The sequence below is a fragment of the Ciconia boyciana genome, chromosome 5, assembly GCF_034638445.1.
Source record: "Ciconia boyciana chromosome 5, ASM3463844v1, whole genome shotgun sequence".
Lineage (NCBI taxonomy): Eukaryota > Metazoa > Chordata > Aves > Ciconiiformes > Ciconiidae > Ciconia > Ciconia boyciana.
Window position 1 is genome coordinate 2,023,085 of NC_132938.1, and position 20,158 is coordinate 2,043,242.

Sequence of the window (20,158 nt, forward strand, 5' to 3'; positions counted from 1 at the left end):
TTTTGACAGTTTACAGACGGCAAAGTTTGGCTACAACATAATCCAGTACTCAGTATGCATCCCTTGAGGATTAATGCTTAAGAACCTCTAAAAGACAAGGAAGTTTTTAATTGTGTTAAGAATTTGCTTTACTGAAAAAAACAAATGAGTAAGAGAGGACTGTCACTGAGACTAATTACACTTGATATCACTGTGCTTGGTTCGCCCCACTCAGAGGGATCACTGCATCCTTCCTCAAAACACAGCCACCAGTAGGATGCAATGATGTAACACAGGAATTAAAAAAAAGGATGTAGGAAAAAAAAATATTATTACATTTCCCAGCATTTTCCATGGGATTAACCTCCATTCTCATTACAGCCTCATTTATCTACTTTTTTTTCATTTGCTAGAGAGCTTCTCCAAGACAAACAGCAATTTATTTGTTCCCCGAGAACCCCGGGCCTGAAAGATGCAGCCATCTGTCAGCGGGAAGGAGCTCTCCGTAAACGGCTGCTTTCTCATCAAACCCTTTCTACATCTTAATTTGCCACCTAAATTATTAAATGAAACCAAACAGCCTTTAGTTACACATATATACAAAGTATTTTAAAGCGCAAGATCAGATACACAGAGCACAGCAAGCAGGTCAATCAAGAAAGCAGCTTTTGTGCTCCGAGAAGTGCTTCCCATGACCCCAGGTGTTCATATCTGTTTTGCCAAGAGACTTCTCTAAGGAAAGAGAGCTCATGTAGACTTCACAAAACGCACGGCAGAAGGACTATTGAAGTATCACTATCATATAGTTCAAACTTCCAAAGAAAACGGGTGGAGGGCATTTCCTTTTTGGACAGCCACCAAGCCATTCCTGAAGACCATGAAGCCTAGATCTATGCTTATTAGACCCCATAGAAGGACTTGTTGAGGTTCAGCTTGGGGTCCAGAATTGCTTGAGGCACTCAGATCTTGACAGCTGTCTCCAGGATAAAAATGGGCCACTTGGATTTTGCTCTTTTTTCCCTAGGTCTCACTTTCTTAGAAGAACCTCATCAAAAGGCATCTGGAAAAATCGTTACACCAGCTGGCCACTCCGTACCCCCAGTCTTACCAACCCCTTCAAAAAACTTCTCACGATTTGAAAAGGAGACAAAGGGAAGGTAGAAAAGCATGCAGCTGAGCCACAGGACGGATCATCTCAAAGTTCAGAGCAGGTACCCAACTCACAGAGAGCTTACCCAAAAGTCTAGACACCCTCTATATTCAATGGAGCATGACAAGCAAGATAATTGCCCTCAAGGGCAGAAGAGATTCAGCCCTTAAAAAAGTAAGAAATTCACAAAGGAGGGAAAAAGTGAGCCTTTCAGGAACCTCAAATACCTGTTCTGGAACCAGAACTGCTTGTTGCTGAAGGTAACAAAACGGGTAGACAGAATTACAGGTTTTGGGTACACAGTGAAACCAGACTCAGTTATAGTGCTCAATTTTAATGGTTTCATTATAATACCATAACCATAGTGTGAAAGTGCTTACCCCATCCCAAACGTGAGCACAGTGCATTCTCCTTAAACCTGTTCTGTCACTGCAAAAAGTAGAATCACTAAATCAATCAAGTTCACTCATATCCCCCCACTTTGGAGATACACAAGAAATAGGTTTGAGAATTTTGTCTTTTTTTCTGTATTAGTGCCATTGTAAAAAACAATAGTTTGGTCTTGCATTATGCACAGTGGGTTACCCAGCTTAAAAAAAATAAACTACATACACACACACACTATAGGCTTAAATGGAGATCTGAGAAAGGTGAGGATTATTAGAACATGGAAACTTTCCTGACGGAAGAGAAATTTTAACTAAACAGAACTGGATGGATGATCTCTTCCCAACAAAATTTTCCTCCAAAAAGAGGAAAGCAAAACAAGCTGAGGCGTAACAAAATCCACCGAAAAGATGAGCAGAATCACCTGTTTCTTGTGTCCTACCAGAAGCAGTTCTCTCCCGAGTGACTTCAACTCAGGACCTCCTGGTGCAGCTGCCTGGAGCCCAGGACCCGTGTTCATCCTTGAATATCCCAAGCACATCCTGTCCTGGACATCATGCCCCAGAGCAGTAGGCTGGAAAGCACACGCTTATGGAAACCTACCAAATACCAACTCTGCAAAGCTTTCTAGTGCAAATTAGCCTGATCAGAGAGGGGCGTTTCAATGTTTGTCTGGATCCATATATTTCTGAGCCTCGGTTTCCTCACTGTCTTTAGGTGTTTAATTAGCATTCTCAGTGCATGACAAAAATGGCCAAAGACAGTCTCCCTTCTCCAGCATCCCATTCCGTTTTGCATGCGAAGTATCCTCTCCTTCCCTCCAAAAATTATCATTAGGTAGTGAAGGCCCTTCACATCCATTTATGCATTTCAGAATCAAAATTATGAAAATATACAAAGAGAGCTCACAAACTACATACAACAGCCTCTGCATCACCACAAATGGGGTTGTTCAGCCTGGAGAAAAGGAGGCTGAGGGGAGACCTCATCGCTCTCTACAACTGCCTGAAAGGAGGGTGTAGAGAGGTGGGGGTCGGTCTCTTCTCCCAGGTAACAAGTGATAGGACAGGAGGAAATGGCCTCGAGTTGTGCCAGGGGAGGTTTAGGCTGGATATTAGGAAATTTTACTTCACCGAAAGGGTTGTCCAGCATTGGAACAGGCTGCCCAGGGAAGTGGTGGAGTCGCCATCCCTGGAGGTATTTAAAAGCCGTTTGGATGAGGTGCTTAGGGACATGGTGTAGTGGTGGGCTTGGTAGTGTTAGGTTTACGGTTGACTCGATGATCTTAAAGGTCTTTTCCAACCTGTACGATTCTGTGATTTCTGTGAAATGTACACTGGAGGATTCCCTACACTGTCAAACACTCTCCTTCAATACGCACTGCGTTGCACTTAACACTAAATCTCTGCTAAGGTAAGAGCAGCACCAAGCCTTTAATGTGTAGTATCATTTTTATTCTGGCGTACATGCTTACATCCTCTTTAAATAGCAGCTCTAGCATGTGCAAAGTGCACTGCATCCTCAGGTAATACTGTGATTTTCATTCCCTTTTACCATGAGACAATGATGGCTAACAGTCTCTTTGGAATTACGACATTCTTTTGCTAGCAGGTTACCTCTCCAGGCTGAGCTCCATATCAAGGTTGGTGGCTTTTGAAAATTAATCTCAGACTTGACCTGAACCAGTGCTTTTACAAGGGAAAGTATAATCTTCAATGTAATGGTGTAAGAACAGCTGCTTTATTGTCTGCGGTTCTCTTGGGCACACATCCAAAAGGTACTCAAAATGAATGGCACGATACATCTTAGCCTTATGTTTTTGAAAAAAGCAAGCTGATTTTGAAGGAAAAGATTATTTAAAGTTGCATCGGGTCTTTTTCCCTCCCTGCCATCTCAGTGTGTAAGGAACTGGACTCAGTTGACCACCAGCTACAGTGAGCAGTTCAGCTTCCTATGTTTTCAGAATTGTTTGCACATATATTTTAATCTTATGCTACTCCACCTCAAAAAAAAAAAATTAAAAAAGAAAAGAAAAACGAAAAGGCAAGTGCCCTTCACTGAAAGCAAATTCCTAAGTTTTCTGGCAGACAGGCAGCATTTAAGATCACCAGTAGAAATATTTATTCTAAAGGATTCCCCACAAGTATTAGTTCAGTATTTTATGAAAGCAGGGAAATGCAGTAATGCTGGACAACACCAAATGAAACAGAAATGGGCCAGAAACCCAAAAGCCTGGGATAATAACTAGGAAAAGGTCTTCCTGAGTGCAGCCACTGAAAAACCGCGGTGCAAGCCCACCCAGCTCATACTGCAGCTCTTTTCCTCCACGAAGCATTAATTGCTCTCTCATCTACTCACCTGCATTTTTTTCTTGCAGGAATTTTCCTTCTGAGTAGAAGGCATCACTGGCAAGTTTGACTGAAACCAGTTCAGGGTCTCACCAATTACTAGAGGGAGATGGGAGATTGACTGGTGTGGATTCACTGATGTCTAACAAAAAGCAAGTTTCTGCTATGGATTTAACAGAGCTCAGTTGGGCAATAGATCAACTGTGAGACACAAATCCACTGGAAATCTGGCTTCATTACTTCTGCTGTTCACAGAAGAAACTGTTTTTAATCCAAACCTGTCTAATAAACAATACTTTCAGAAAACAAGGTGTGTATACATTACCTCAGTAACAAAGAGAGTGCGCGGATCAATGATGTCCAAGAAGTGCCTGAATCTGCCATAAAATGAAGTCTGGAAGACAGGAAAAAAAAAAACAAAACGTGTTCAGTTAGAAATTGCTTTTCACCTGCTGCAGAGAAAGGTTTTATTTCCTCTGCAGAACTAAGTAGCAACTAAAAAGAAAGAATATAGAAGCTATTCACTGGTAATTTATAATAGAAAGTCTGAAAGGAAAAGATGAGGACTTGGACCCTGCTAATAGGATTGTTGCTATTAACAGGATACCAATATAAATGCTTTAATAAAAAGATACTGTCAAGCTGATAAAATATCCTTTACTTTTTCTCCCATAAAAGACATGTTGCCTGCTTAACCCTCCTTATGGGACTCCTGGGAGATGTCTCAGGCCACAAAAACCCAACGGCGCCGCTCCAGACCTCCCACACCGAGCGATGCTGTCGAAGGAATTCCCACCCTGCAATGTCTTTAACACCGTCCCTACGCTGCTTGTCCTCATTCCCACTAGCACCCATCTCATGGGACCAGCGGCACCACAGGGTTCCTGATTTTGGGGAGAGACTAGTGTGAAGAAACTCCTGCACCCATACACTGCTGGAAAAAAACAGGTATGTGAAATTTTATTTTCAAATGCTCTAAAAAGAGTTTAAAGTCTCAGCAAGGGAAAGAGACGTTTTCTCCTTGATGGGAAGAATGAGAAAGGTAAAAGATGAGACGAAGTACAAACCCAGTTTTGTATCTTACATTTATTGCAGAATTGTCCAGGCACTAAAATAGGCCTGGGTTTCATTGTGCCAGTCCCTACAGAAACACAGAGCAGGAGATGGATTGTGAACCTTAACATATGTAAAAGAAACCATAACTTTATGGTTTGGGCTTGTTTGCAGTTGCACGTTTGGAAAAATCCAATCTAAACATGCGTGCATAGAGATAATGCTGTGCAAAAGCTGGTGAAGGTGCCTTCATCTGGAGCAGCAAAAGTGTCTGAAGGACCAGAAAGGGATCCAGAGAACTGGGAAGAGAGTCTGAAAGAAAGGGGAAGGTGTCTGTGAAATAGGCTTGAAAGATCATGGGCAGCTCCAAAGGAAAGGAGAACAGTTTTGACTCAGTATTTAGAAAAAAAATTACAAATAAAAATTGAATTTAGGCAAGCCCAAAGCACCGGACCATGAAATATTGATATATTAAGAGCACTCAGGATATATGTACATCATCACGCAAACATCACTCTGGATTCTTTCATCTGGATGCAGATGGAGGCTGAATGCCAGAGCTGCCGTAGTGCAGCCTAAACTCTCATGTGGGCATCGGCAGAGCCAAATGGACACGGGGCAGCCCGGTCCAGCGGCTGCTCTCTCTCCCGTGGCTTCTCCCTAGCAGAATTCGCACCAGGAATTTGCAGCCCATCGCAGATGCAGAAAGGACACAGGTCACGGACCTCCAGGTGCCCTTGACTATTGGGACCCCTTTGCCCTGGGTGCTCCAAAGCCACGCGCAGGCAAATCTCTTCTTGCGTTTGTAATGCAGAAGAGTGCTATAAATAAAGGACTGGAATATGGATAAAGCAGTGAGAATGGCATTTAATCACAGCCTGGCATAATTTTATGAAACATGCTGGTTCTTCTCGGCCGAGTCCATCGAGCACAGAGAAATACCAATAATACTGCCTACTTATTCAGGCAGAACTCCCTCTCTAATGGCAGTTTCCAGCAACACTGCTGTCCACCACCTCGCGTTGCAACACCCCATTCTCAGCTGCTTACAAAACTCTCTGCTGTTATTTTTCCATGTTCTGTACTAAAAAAAGAAAAACCCACAACTAAACAAAATAGCTTCACATAACTTCAGAAAAAAAAGCCCAGTGGTTTTTAATTAGCATTGATTTAATTAACACTAATTCTGGTACTTTCTAGCTTTTGCGAGCTTGACATTTTGCTGCCTTACTTTTATTTTCAGTATAAAGATCTCTGCAGATGCCACTGTCCTCCACATCACTACTGCCCGATGCCTGCCAGTGGTGCAGGGAGTGACATGACTAATGCATGACTCACTTGGTCCCTCGTCACATCATCCTGAGCGCTCCCACGTACCATCGTCCCTCTCCCACTGCCCATCCTTCTGCACTTGCTCGACGCTGAACAGCAATAAGAGAATTCAGAGCAGTTTTAAGTACATGGTTTAAACAAGAACAAAAGAGGGGGATTTTTAAATTTAAGTGGTCTCAACTTCTCCACTGCCTTCACCGTTGTGATGGGCATTTCACAGTGAGAAAAACAAAATTAAATCAAATTAAATAGAACATCGGTATTTCACACCCACTTTACAAAGGTAAAAATGACAGTACAAGGCACAAGGAAGGGGGAATGAGACCATAAGTTCAAATGTGCATTATGTAAATGTTATTTTAGAAGTACAGATTTAAATTTGCAAAGCTGCAGAGGCTCTCAGGAAGCTGGTGTCATAGCCCAGGGTCATTGTTCATTTGGCTCAGCACTGCTCTCCTGCTCTCGCCTGGTGCAACCTCAGCGATGCCCAGCTAAGAACACGTTTCAGCAGCTCAAACCCATCCTGCCGCAATCCCGTTCCCACACCCCCTCCTCCTCTCCAGCGCTGACACTCACCCAACGCTGCAACCGTCTGATCAGGGAGCTAGGAGTGCCAAAAGTCTCCTCCTTAAAGGAGGGATTCATTTTCAGGTGGTGGTGTTGCCTGAACCCGTTCCTTCTGCGGTCAGACAAGCCCCAGGGCAAGGGCCGGACCATTCGAGCGGGGTCAGGACAACAGCCCTCACTCAAGCTCCCATGGAACTGCACAGTAAGGTCCAGAGCAAAAACCATAAAAATAAAAAAGCTATTTATACTCTGCAGAGCTGCTGACCATTCCTTCAAGTGCTTACAGCCAACATTCATATCCTTAAGTACACATACACATAAAACCAACCAGAAATGCTGCAACCCAGTAAGGGAAGAAGTGCTTTTCCAGGCTCATTAGACTTAAAAGATCTGTAGGAAAAAGTCTTGGGGCTTTCTGAAGCCTTTCTTCAAGAAGCAAAATTGCTTTATACTCCTAGCCTTCTTCCTGGAAAAAAAAAAGTCTGAATACACAGGCTAGGCTAGGAACCAAGAAAATTAACACGGACAAATAGCAGACACTGTGCTATGGACTTGCTAGGAGATGATGGCCAAAGTGTCCTTTTCTCAGATACCATAAGGCACTTCATGGTGCAAGGTCACCTAGGGCCAACTGCTTGTCTGCTGGCAGACAGGACTATTTCAGTGCTTGCTTCTTTCATCCCCACTTGTAAAAAAAAATAAAGAAATCACCCTCTTGCTACTGCTACTTCAAAGAAAGGACAACAGGAAGGCAGATGTACTTCTTGCCTAGGCCCAAACACAAGGCAGAAGGCAGTTCTCAAGAACGTCTCTGACCATCAGGGATGCACAAAGAGACCAGGCAGGGAGACTTGAGCTCGAGTCTGTCCTCCCTCCCCTAAGGCAGGCAACAAGACCCAACTCATCGGCTGTGGTTTCCACTTTCTTTTTGCATTACCATGAGCTCTCCACAATGCAATTACATGAACGTGCTTTTCCTTGTCGCTCTTACTATGAGCCTCTGGGAAGCGAAAACCACTCTTAAGTCTCCCACGAAGGGGATTCTGGTGCTCAACCACCACCCAACCTTTCCAGCAGAAGGGCTATTGCCACCCTGGGGCTCAATCTCCGTCACAGCGATTGACACCAAACTCTGCCTGCTCTCTTTCCCAGTTCCCAAGAAACAGGATGAGCTGCAATCCCATAACAGTGAGTTATCCTTTAACACATCCTGATCAGCTCTGCACGCTCACGGGTCGGCTCAACAACATCCCTCATCACCACCATGGGACAGCACAGCAGAAGACAAGCCATTAACAAACTTCTCACTCTGCTGCCTCTAGTCCAAGTTCCTTCAAACAAGGCAACTGCATTAAACCTCATTCACTCCCACGTCCAGGCCAAGATTTTAAAGAGAGCAGCTTTGTTAATCAAGCAACTGGGGAAAAAAAAAACCAAAACGCATTCTAATTGGTAAAAAAGCACTTTTCCCATCCAGCTTCTCCCCCTCATGCACATGCAAGCTGGGCTCGCTCGCAATCAAAAAACCTAGGGGGAAAAGAAGTGAATAAAGCTCAGCCTTGGACAGGGGAGAGCAATGTCAAAGTGAGATGAGTGGCAGAGTGGGATGGGTAGAAGTCCCCAGTTCTACATCTAAAACACCTTGAAGTCAATTCACGGTGCCCCACCTTGTTTCATGAAAAAAACAGCCCAAAAAAGTAGAGGAGTACGAGTTTAAACAAGTTTTGGTTGTTGCTTTTTAAACTCTGATGAATGAGAACCTCATTTCTCCACAACAAAAGCTCTCTTTCTGTGGTCTCTCCGAGAACCACATAAAATGGAACCAAATTCAAAACAAGAGCAAAGTTGTCTTCTTGAGGCTGCATCTAAACATCACCACTGCGTATTTCACTGCTCAGCCCTCCTAAGCAGCAGTGTATTTACCACCACTGTACATCCCCTGAGCAAAAAATACCCGTTGTTTCTACTGCTGTCGAGCCATGGGACTTTGTGTTTTTCCCTTTTAGATGACTACGGAAAGCTGCTTCACTGCTAGACCTTGCTGGTTGCCTTTCCATCATCCAGGTCAGTTCCTGCTTCCCGGGTTTAGTCTCTTGACTAGAAGCCATCAGAGTTTTTTTAATTAAAGATTGGTATTTGTTTTCACAGAGCTGCATGCAAAACAAAAGGCAAAAGAAAACCCCAAATCCTAATCATTCAGAAATTTAGGGGCAAATTAAATCAGATCCCACTGTTACACCGCAACTGCAATTCAAGACGCCTTCATGAACAGAACCACAAAACTGAACTCACAGAACAGATCAGGATTTTCCTCTCCAATCCTGATTTAAATACTTTCCTGCAAATACCGAGTTTCTACAGGATAAGTAGGAAATCAATAGCCAAAATACAACAGACTGTTTTGCAGACTGACGACAGACAAGAAGCCTTCAAGAAGGGCTTATTTGGCTCTAACGAACTAAAAAAATGGGTTCCCACAGTGGGGCTACAAGGAGTCGACCCAGAGACCCCCTGAACACCTTTATTTTCATTTACGCACTGACACTTTACACTCGGGCTTCACTGAGCACTGCAGCGCTTTGTGTGATGGGAGTATGGTGTTTAACGGTGAATACAAGTGATGAGAAATAAGTAAATAAGAACATAACAAAATTCTTTCAGCTTAAAATACATTCAACTCCCAAATTATTTTCCAAGACCAAATGAATCCATTGCACGTTACTGGTTATCTTTGAGCACTCCAAAGCACCAGGTAAAGCCAAGTGATCGAGCAGGCACTGACCTGATCTTCTCAATTTTCCTGCAGGACCTTTTGGCTCTGCTAAGAGGAATGGAGAAACCCCTATGAAGAAGCTAATTGAAAACTACTGGAAGAAATAAATTCAGAAATATGTTACAGAGACATTTTCCTTACTCCTTTCTCTTTATATTAAAAAAAAATATATTTAAAATTTGGTGTTAATCTAGATCAGACCAGACGCTGCCATGTCATCTTGGGGTTTCTACAGCAAAGAGATGCCCCACTGAAAGTGTCAGGAAAACAAGAGACTGACCTCAGGTGAAGCACAATATTGTAGTTTCTAGTTTTTATACTTTTCTTCTGTAACTGCCTGAAGTTCTGCCATTGCTAACAAGCGTTTACTTTCCTGGGTTATAGCTGCTTTCTTTTTAAGCTCTGTTAGTTAAAGGGCTTTAGGATAAACAAAGCAGCCAGCGCTCTTGTACGTAACAGAATTCTCTGAGCAAAGCGGTGCTACAACAAACTCCTGGGGTGCAGGACAAGCAGGGAAAGGCCAGGCATTGTGGCAAGTACTTGCCCACGGTCCATATTGTAAATCCTTATACTTAGGGAACCACTTTCTGCAGGTCCTCACGATGGATCATCCTGTTATTCCTGCAACTCAGACAGCCAAGGCACTGCTCAGCCCTTCTCCCACCAACTACTGCCTTGTCTCAGGCTCTGGCAAAGACATCCTCATTCGTTAATTCATTATTACAAATTCTAAGAAGAGGGAATTTGATTTTATTGGCCTTTTAGATGCCATTTCAGTGCTAAAACAGTGTTACTTGCTGTTCCAGTGTGTCTTCTTTTGCTGTACATCACACATGAACTGCTTTCTTTTCCCATACCTACTTCTGACCCTTTTCCTCCATCCCTTCTCCATCACTCCATGCCCACTATCATCTCACAGGGGGAAACCAAGGTATTTCCACCTCCCTCCAAGGTCTGAACTGGACACACCAACTCTGCACCCATCCAGCAAACCAAGAGTTGTTAGGACAAGTGAACGGGATGAGAGGATCAAGCCCTGGGGCACAGAACAGCCAGGCACTGTTCAGTGCACCAGCACAGCAGCAGCCCTGCGGCACACTGCAGTCAACCAAAACCAGATTTAAGTGAAAATCCAGGCTGGTTCCTTTTTAACAGGATCATTTCCAGCTCTGGCCGTCATACTCATGCAAGGGATGGAGCTTGCAAGACACCCAGAAGTTTAACATTCAGCTCCCAAATATCCATCCGTGGTCTTTGTCACCATTTTATTCCTGTAACTTCTGTTGTAGTAAACAGTTATCTGGAAGAAAACTGAATAACACAAATTTCCTGTGATTAATCGCGGCTATTTTGGGACCACTTCTCACCAGCCTGCAAGCAAGATGAAGTTCTGCAAAGCAGCTGGGAATATTAATTCCCTTTCATGGCACAGGAGTTCATAGCGAGCACAGGACTACATCACAGCTCCAGGTCATTTAAGCGGCTGTGCTGCGGGCCATGCAAGATCCAGCTGACTCCGACATAAGAACCAGAAGGAAACCACTCCTTGCAGGCTCAAGAAATTTGGAGAAGGGCAGTGAGTGACAGGTAAGTGACCATTAGCAAGCACTTGCTTATCACCTTAAAGAGGGAAAGTATTCCTCATGAGTATATGCTGGGCAGCCCTGGCAATAACAGGGATATGCACAACTTTACCAATTTAATTACAGTGTGATTTTAAAAAGAATTTAATTAAGCCAGAGCAAAAGGCATGCAGACTTGGGGGGGTTTTTTGAGCTAAAAATCAGGCTTACATCAGCTTTAAATTAATTAGGAAGAGATTTAAGCTAAACCAAACAAAATTAAGAAAATTCAAGCCACTGAGCAATGGGACTCTGGCAAGGTACGGCCAGACAGCAGAGCTGTGTAATTGCACACACGCTTGCAGTCCACCCCAATTACAAGTTTAGGCTAAAGCTACGGACTCTCAGCCCTTCAATATTTTCAATTTGACTTTACAATATTAAAGGGCCAAGAGTGTGTATAGGAGTAGCTCCTGCACCTCAGTAACTTTGGTTACCTGCAGTGACAGATCTGCTCATGAACACAGATAGGACAAGACATGGAAACCTTTCACGGGCATCGCATGGAGCAGCAGGGGCTTACATCTTGTAGCACAAGACGCAAACAAACAAACTCCTTCTTTAAAACCCAATCCTGGCTGATAGAGATGTAAAAAAGCCAAGGGATGGCTTTTTTGGCAGGTTCTGTGCAGTTAACAGATAAACATCAAACCCAAAGGTGTCTGTATTTCCTCTTCTCCTCTGCAATTCGTTTTTAAGCATGTGTTTGCAGGACCCAATAGATGGCATAGGATAAACAGGGTCAGCCCATCTTCAGGGCTGAGAAAGCCACGTTCGGCGACAGCAAACGCCATTTAGCATATGCCAACCTCATCTCAAGCAGCTTGTACGTGCTGGGCTGGACCTGCACATACACAAGAGCTAAAGCAATTGCAAACCAACCTTAAACATCCTTCTGCAGCCTTTTAAGACAATCCCTTCTCCATAACGATGACCCTTTAGAAGAGAGGAGTTTTCATGCATTTTTTGAAGTGAAAAATAACATTACACTGAGCAGCATGAGTAGGAACTTCTGTGTTAACTTTACGCTGTTACAATACAGCTCTGGTTCCTTCCGCTGCCTGTACCAGGGCTTTCAGCAATCACAGTATGCAAGCAGCAAGCCATTACGCTCCTGAGAGGCATATCTAATCAACAGCGTCTTTATCTGTGTGTTATTGCAAGGGTTATCTTGGACACAGGAGGCACGTGGTTTTGCTAAGGGGGGTAACAAACCCTGATTGTGCTTTAAGCTTACCAGATTAAAGTATACAAAGAGCAGGAGATAATGATTTTTAGCCCTAATGTCCTTATAAGACATTTCTGAGATTAGCATGTGTTGAGTTCCAACATTTAAAATATCTGCAAGGTCAAGCTCTGACAACAGCATATCTCTAACGATGCTGTTAATATCGCAGTCATAGAAATGGCACGTTTGGCCAACAGAATAAAATACCCTCAGCACATCCTGTACTCCATGATCGTACGTACACGCAGAGCTGTTCAAGGGATAAAAGATGTTTACGGTTCTGGTTTGGGTTTATTCCCCTTTCTTTCCCTCTCCTTCCCCTGAAGGATCTAAGATCTGTGATTATTTTTTTTTTATTATTTCCTACTTAGCAAAGAGGACAAGGCATGCTCACGAGTTCTGCTTGTTGAGATGACTTCAGCCGTGAAGGAAGCCAGCTCTCTTCTTGTTCGGTTTCCCCCGTACTTGCAGTCCTCCTGCACTGGCTGAGACAACCTCGTGTTACTTTTTAGAGGGCTGACCCCAATAAAAACACCAGAGTTTAACTGGTGCTATCTTTCTCCAGCAGTTAACACCCCTGGTTAGCAAACAACCGCACCCACACCTTATTTAGACCCTTGCTGGAAAGGTTTCCTCAGCTCTTCTGATAGAAAAAAAAAATGCATCTATTTTGCCCAGGGTAAATGCCTGGGATACAGGCAAAGACCCCAGAGCACTGGGAATGCACATTTAGTGCTCTGGCTCTAGTAGAGGGAGCGCTTACCGAATCCTTAAAGGAAAAAAAAAAAAAAAAGGAGTATGCCTAACAAATTAGAACTACTCGTCAGAAAATTAAGTCCCTATCACACATTCTCAAGCTTAACGTCCTCATTTCTTCTTTTACCTAAAAATAGCTTGCTTCCATCGGGAGGCAGAGGCTCTTCCCAGCAAAGAAATAAAAAATTTTTTAAAAAATAAAAAGTGACTCGACAAAATGCCACTTGCCCGAAGATCAAGAAAAACAAGTGAACTGCAAAACAGGGGATGGGAAAAGGGGAATTTAATAACCTCAGAGGTGGTGCTGGGGATGGATGTCTCCCGCCTGCTGTCCTAAATTCTGCTCAGCCGCTTTCCGGGGACTCTGGGGTCGCGGCGGGGGAAGGAAACCACCGTGTCTCCTCTGAACCAAATCCCCAGGCAGCCGAGTCTGCTCTCCAAGGTTTTTGTTCCTAACACACAACTTTTCCTTGTTTTCCCCCACAGGGACAAAGATGCTTAGCACAGCTCCCTGCATCTCTCCCAGCCCCAGTTTTAGTCAAATCTCCCCTTAAATAGCCCCAGACCTGCTCCCAGCCAGCGTTTCAGAGGAAAAGTAAATGCTGTCATCACACAGGGCTACGTCTAGAATTTAAACAACCACCCGAAGCGTCACTAATCCTTTCCAAAACAAGTAAGGCATCCTTTGTCAGCTGGACCACTAAAGCTGAGATCTTATAAACAGATAAAATCCCGCAGCAACAGGCCACCGAAAGAATGGGAAAGGCTGCGGAGGAAACGCGCTGACAGCTGATAGAAAAGGATCATGGCGTTTAAGGTGCACCGATCCCTCAGGCTTGCGTAGGCGTTCTTCCCCAGCACCATCCCACAGCCCCGGAGACTGAAGTTTGGTAGCAAACACCAAGGTCAAGATGGGGGAAATAAATAACCAGAACTGTCTGACCCAGAGATGAAGGACCTCGGCTCTGCCAGGTCGTGCGATGGGAGCGGGCACGTGGCTGCAGTGCTGACGGGGCAGGCTGCTGCGTCCCAACGCGAGCAGAGCCGACCGCAGGATCCGACCGGGTGCCCTAACCCCCAGCAACACTCAACCCTCTCTTGCTCTGTGACCCCACAACGCTGCCGGATCCCAAACTGGGCTGTCCAGCCGCGCTTCGTACGTGGGCAGACGGAGCAGGAGAAAACAGGGGAGCGTGGGGCAAGAGCTGGCAGGACACCAGCACCACGACCCATCCCTCAGCTCCCACCAGACCTCCACGCTGCTTTGCAGAAATTTTTACAGGAAAGGAATAAAACCACTATGAAAGAGAAGGAGAATGATTTCCAATGCTCAGTGTGGCCCTCTGGCAAAGCACCCCTGAACCATCCAGCCCAAGGGTGTTTTTGCTGACGGGCAGCCCTCACCGGGTTTACACCGCAGCCCGGCTCATCTCCCAGGAGTGGCAGCGAGGACAGAGGACTTCTCCGCTCAAACGCGCATGCAATCATTAACATCCTGCCATACCCCTCGAAACATTTTCTAAATGTTGCTACAAGTGACAGTCGCTCCTTAATGAACAGAACGCACCGATTCTGTGCCTGACTCGCTGCCAAGTGTGCCTCGAATCATCTGTGGTGTCTAGAAGGGAGTAGCGTCTCCTCCTCCTCCTCCTCTCCTTATTAAAAAGCTCCGTCTCCCCAGCCTGAGCATCCCTCGGCTCGCGCAGCCGAGCAGGCTCCCGGCGCAGGGAAGTCACCCCTTCCTTGCTGCGGGGGATCTGTCGCTCTGAGGAGGTCCCATCACGACCTCCCGAAGAGGGATAAAGCGGCGGGGGAAGAGGCACGTCGATCCACCACCCGAGAGCTGGCTCCCGACAGGAAATCAGCAACTGGACTTCTCAGCAACCCAAACGGGTGGCTTCGGTCAAGCCAAGCTCTACGAGCTGCAATTAGCAAGTCAGGCGGTTGGCAAATAGCGGTCCCGTACAGATTTTGTGTGGATGGTAGGAAGAGAGTCTCCTTGGAGATTGCCCCAATGGGGGGGGGGGGGTGGACACCCCTATTAATGAGCAGACTCCTGCTGCTCATTCTTGATTTCGTAATTGCAATGGCTCATTCCTCTCCAGAGGTGTCTTACGCAGCTCGAGAGCAACTGAAGGAGGTTTTATGAACTTTGCCAGCCGTATCAGAAGTCTGACACGGCTCCACGAGAACAAAGAGGGGTCTTTGGCCACCATGCCATAGCGGGGACCCCGCAGAGCGCTTGTGAACAGAGGCTGTGGAAGGCGGCAGCAGGGAGAAGCTGCTCTGACCCCTGCACCAGCTCTCCTCGCCCGGGGACAACTGCTGCGGGCCGCAGGCCTTCCTCGCCATTCCCCAGACACCGGGTACCGAGGACGGGGCAGCTCTGGTGCCGCTTCCTCACCTCAGGCGTCGTCCCAAACCACGTTTCCTCGGCGGCCACCTCACACACCCCACACGACGCCATTTTGTGAGCGTCAACCCCTGCCCAGCCATCACCCCGACCCCGCGGAGGCAGCCGAGCGGACATGTGAACCCGCAGCCCAGACAGCCCGTTGTGAGGCGGCCAAAGCGCCCACCCGGGAGCGGCCCTGGCTCCCACAACCACTCCGTCCTCCCCACGGCCCGGGGCCCTGCCCTGGGGACCCCGCTCCCTCCCGGCACAGCTCCTCACCTCCCCGCAACCTTGGGCTCGCCGCAACCCTCGTCGGGGCAGGGCCCAGCCCTCGCACCGTCCCACGGGGGAGGAAGGACGAGGCCGCGCCGTGCGCTGGCACCCAGGATCCCCACCCAGCCCCGCTGCCCCGGGCGGCGGCCACGGGGCTCGAACCCGCGGCCCACACGCTTCACACCGCGCCCCCCCCCACCCCAGCCCCGAGCCACAGGGGCACGGCGGGACGCGCCAATCACCGCCCGCCGCGGGAGCCGCCGCGGGGCGGGGGGCGGTGGCTCTGAGTGACAGCCGCGCGGCCCAACGGCAGGGGGGCTGCGCACCAATCAGCGCGCCGCCCTGGGGGTGGGCGGGGGAGGGGGAGAGGAGCGGGGCGAGGGGGTCTCTCCTCACGGGGGGGGGGAAGCAGCTCCCGCCGCCGCTCCCTGTCCCCCCCTCCCGCCGCCCCCTCGCCCGCCGGCGGCGGCGGTACCTGCTCGAAGCGGGGTTTCCCCAGCTGGAACGGGGGATAGTCCGCCGGTTCCGCCATCCCCTTCGCGCGCCGCAAGCGCCACTTTAAACAACCTCCCCCGCCGCCGGGCCCGCCCCTTGCGGCGCCGCCGCGTTGATTGGCCGCGGCCCACCGCAGCTCCCGCACGGCACGCCGGGAGATGGAGTCCGCCGCCTCCCGGCGCCTCACGGGAGGTGGAGTCCGAGCGGCGGGAGAGAGGGGTCCGCTGGGACCGGGCGGCCACCGGGGCGGCGCGGGGCAGCATGGGAAGTGGAGTCCGCAGCGGGGCGAGGCCCGCGGCACGACGGGTAACGTGGTTTGGCGGGAAGCTGAGGGGAGCCCCAGGAGGGAGAGGGGGCTCTCCTCAGGTCGGGGGGAGCTTGTACGAGGTGCCCCCGCCCTGTCTGCGGCGGGGCTGAGCCCTGGGCTGGCTCCCCCTGCCCAGGCTGGCACCGCGACCGTGCCTTTGAGGGGAGCGTGAGGCCCTGAGGGAGCGGCCAAAGGGTTGGGGTGGAGCGGGGCCTCCCTACTGCTCCCGCACAGTAGTCCCGCACGGCATCAGGGCTCTGCGAGGGCCATGCACAGCATATATGAGTCTTCCCCCTGCCTCTGTTGCCACTTCTGCCTGCTGTCCTCCTTTTTGTGAAATCCCCGTTGAATTTAGCAACTAACAGAGATATCTGAGGCAACCGGCCGCACCCAGATGACAGAGCTCTGTTCTTCCTGCCCTAAAAGCACGTACACCTCGTGGCGCACGTTTCTGACTTCACGAGGGACTCGCTCCAAAATGTTCTTTCTTGAACACAAACACCGTTTTCTCAGCGACACCAGCCCGGCAGCCGGAATATGGGTGGTGATAGAGGGTGCACAGGAATGTGATGTGGAAAGCATACGTTTGCCTTAATTCCGAAATTGTTTGAGCAAATAATAACACATAGAAAGGTGAAAGCCCAAGCGCTTCTGAAAAAAAAACCCTCAAATTTCATAATTTCCTTGTGGAAATACATACTCTTACTTCGATGGGAGCCTAACAATTGCTATTGACCTTTAAAATACACGATTAAAAATAAAGAATAGGAAGCCTGGAAATAAGAAGTTTACTTTGATGCAGACTTATTTGTCCTCTTCCTCAGTGTGGAGATTTGTGGAGATAAAGGCAAGGTCATGCAGGGCTGGGGGCAGAAGGGGTGCGTATGAAGCGATCTCCAGAATCCTCATCTCTAGATTAGTGGAATGAGAAGTGTCTGGCCCTTCAAACGCTGGTGCAATTGTGCGGAGGATTAGGATCAATTCTCCGAGGAAGAGCAAAGGGCCAGCAAATAGACTGGAGATGGGGATGAAGCAGGGATGGCAGTCCGGGTGTAAGAGGAAGGCTTGGCACCGCAGAAGTAAAGGCAACAGATTACAGAGCAGGTCAGAAACAGATTTTCCATGTAAGGAGGAATTACCCAATATACCTGAAAAAAAACCCCAAAACCTTAATTTTTGCTATGCAGGGAAAAACATGAACATCAGAACGTTTTGCTGTGGGGATGTTGCTGTTCTGCTTCATGGATGTGGTGCTGATTTTTCTTCCGCTCTCTTTCCATCTGCAAAACCAAGTTCTGTTTTTAGGCTAATTCACCACTGATCCCCTTCACTGAATCTCAAATCTCCTGCAGCTTCGGATAGAAAAGGGAAAGAGAAGGGGCCCGGCGCAGAGCCTGCCACAAGGACGATACCTCCGGTCATGTCCGAAGCACGCACCCCATCGCAGCTGGCCGTCACCCAGGCACGGAGCTTGTGCCGTCCCCCGAGCCTCGTGCTGTCTTGCTGTCACTCTGCTGTGTCTCAGACTGCCCGCTGCATTACGGCCTCGGCCCCTTGGCCATGTTTTCTTGAAGGGAAGTCCCGTGGTATCACTCAGGTTATATGGGAAGAGGTGAACTGTGCTTTACCGGAGCTGTAACCTGCCGTGGGAGCAGACGCTGTAACACACAGCCCGAGGCAGCATGCCAAAGCACACGTACCTACCCCTTGCACTGGCACGAGGAAGGAGCTTCTACCAGAACAGAGAAGTGACATTTTCTCATTTTTTGTTCCTTTTCCCTTAGAGATACTGTTAAAATCAAGTTGTTCCTTCCTGCGCTGCACCAACCTGCTCCCTCAGAGTTACAGGCTGCTGGCAGCCAGCATCACCTCTCCTTTTGCCCTCTCCTTGCGTTCTTGTGTGCAAGCATGAAAACCCGACTCTCCTTGGGAACAGATAGATGATGAGCAAAGATCTGGTCCCACAACAAATCCTGCTTACCAGAGTGTACCCACTGCTGTCCTTGTACCCTGTCCTCAGAGTTAATGGTTTGCTTACTTTAATTAAAGCTGTCTGCAGTGCAGACTGGGGAGCGCTTGCTGCCTGCTGCTCCAGCTGTGCGACCACGGCAGGGTTTTACACGGCTTAAACCTCCTTCTGACCACCCAGCACAACCATGGCTCTTGCAGCTACATTTTACCGCTGCCCTTCTTATCCCTCCGCTTGTGATATGATGTCAGTCTTGATCTTGAAGAACAGCGTGTCATTAAGGTTTGCTTTCCTCTAGGCAGGGTCTAACACTGCCTGGAGCCCTAACGCTGTCTTAAAAGGAAAAATAAAATCATTTTGCCATGACTAATGCTTTACAAGGCAACTCTTCCTTTTCTAAAGGTTTCATCCTATACTTCACAACGCAGCAAAACCTCTCAAATAAATATGGATGATAACCCAAATCTCTGCGTCTCTACACAAGGGAAATCCCCCTCCCTCCCATTACAGCTAGAGCCAGATAATTGATACAATCCCTAATGTTGACACACTAAATGTTTTGTAACAACAGAGGGGAGAGAATCTGTTTATCTAAAACCACATTTGGAGTGACATAAGACTATCAGTTTTTTGGTTAAATACCAGAAAGAATATCAATTCTTTGGCTGATATCAATCTAACCAGATCCATTTAGACTGACAACTCGCATTTCCCTGGTTTGGGGAAGGAGGGGGGGGGGGGGTTTGCTTCCCCAAATCAACGAGTGTTAACTCAACACTGATGTTTCTTCCCATTTTGGTGGGGGGAGGAACAAGCCCCCCAGGCATCGAGCAAACGCCTCTAGAAACCGAGGGAGATTTGGGGGTCTCAGACAGCCACCCCACACGTGGCAGCTGGGTGCAGGGCTGGGCTGCCTGCTGGCTCGGGGAGAAAGACACAGGAACATTTCTTGTCGGCTTCCATCTGTAAAACCAGATTTTAAGAAAACTTGCGGCGGGCAGCAAAACTCAAGATTTGAACAACAAACCCAGCCAGTTCTCCCTGCAGGGACAGGAATTATTTGCACCAGTCCCAAGCCTGTGCTTAAGCTTTCAAGCAGGCAGAGACACCCGATATAATCACGTACGGCAGTTTTAGCAGGACTAAGGTCTTAAAATCCTTCTTTTTTTTTTTTCCTGACTTGATGGATTCCAGTTCCCCCCAGCCTCCCAGCAACTGCTGCTCTGCTCTGCCCCCTGTGCCTCTGCAGCCAGGGGAAGCCCACGCTAGCCCAGTCATTTCAGGCTGTCCTTTCTTAGGATAGTCTTTCGGAGGGTCACAGTTCAGCGCCCTGATCCTGCGAAGCAGCGTGCCGAATGTTTCCCCCCGCCCCGAGCCCATCCAGGCTCTCGGAGCTAACATGATCCCCCCCAGACAGGTGCTGAGCTTGATAACGGGCTGCGATCCAGCTGGATGAAAAATAAACCGGGATTAGAGCTAAGGAAACTCTTCTGTTGGAGCAGCAAAGTCATTTACCAAAGCTTA

At 47.8% G+C, this 20,158-nt stretch overlaps 1 protein-coding gene across 8 annotated transcripts in view; it reads right to left on the minus strand.

Annotated features, from left to right (window-relative positions):
- SFXN5 (sideroflexin 5) overlaps positions 1–16,435 on the minus strand; it is a 103,852-nt gene extending 87,417 nt beyond the window's left edge. For 6 of the 8 annotated variants that reach the window (XM_072862777.1, XM_072862773.1, XM_072862775.1 and 3 more), the window contains exons 1-2: positions 16,339–16,435; positions 4,190–4,258 (exon numbers count right to left, since the gene is read on the minus strand). In XM_072862777.1, the coding sequence (XP_072718878.1) occupies positions 4,190–4,258; positions 16,339–16,395 (126 nt within the window). In that variant the 5' untranslated portion in view covers positions 16,396–16,435. Of the gene's footprint in view, positions 1–4,189; positions 4,259–12,093; positions 12,148–12,833; positions 12,929–15,869; positions 16,020–16,338 lie in introns of those variants that run through there. The other 2 variants (XM_072862776.1, XM_072862779.1) reach the window with 2 other exon arrangements.
- Positions 16,436–20,158: the final 3,723 nt, after the last annotated feature.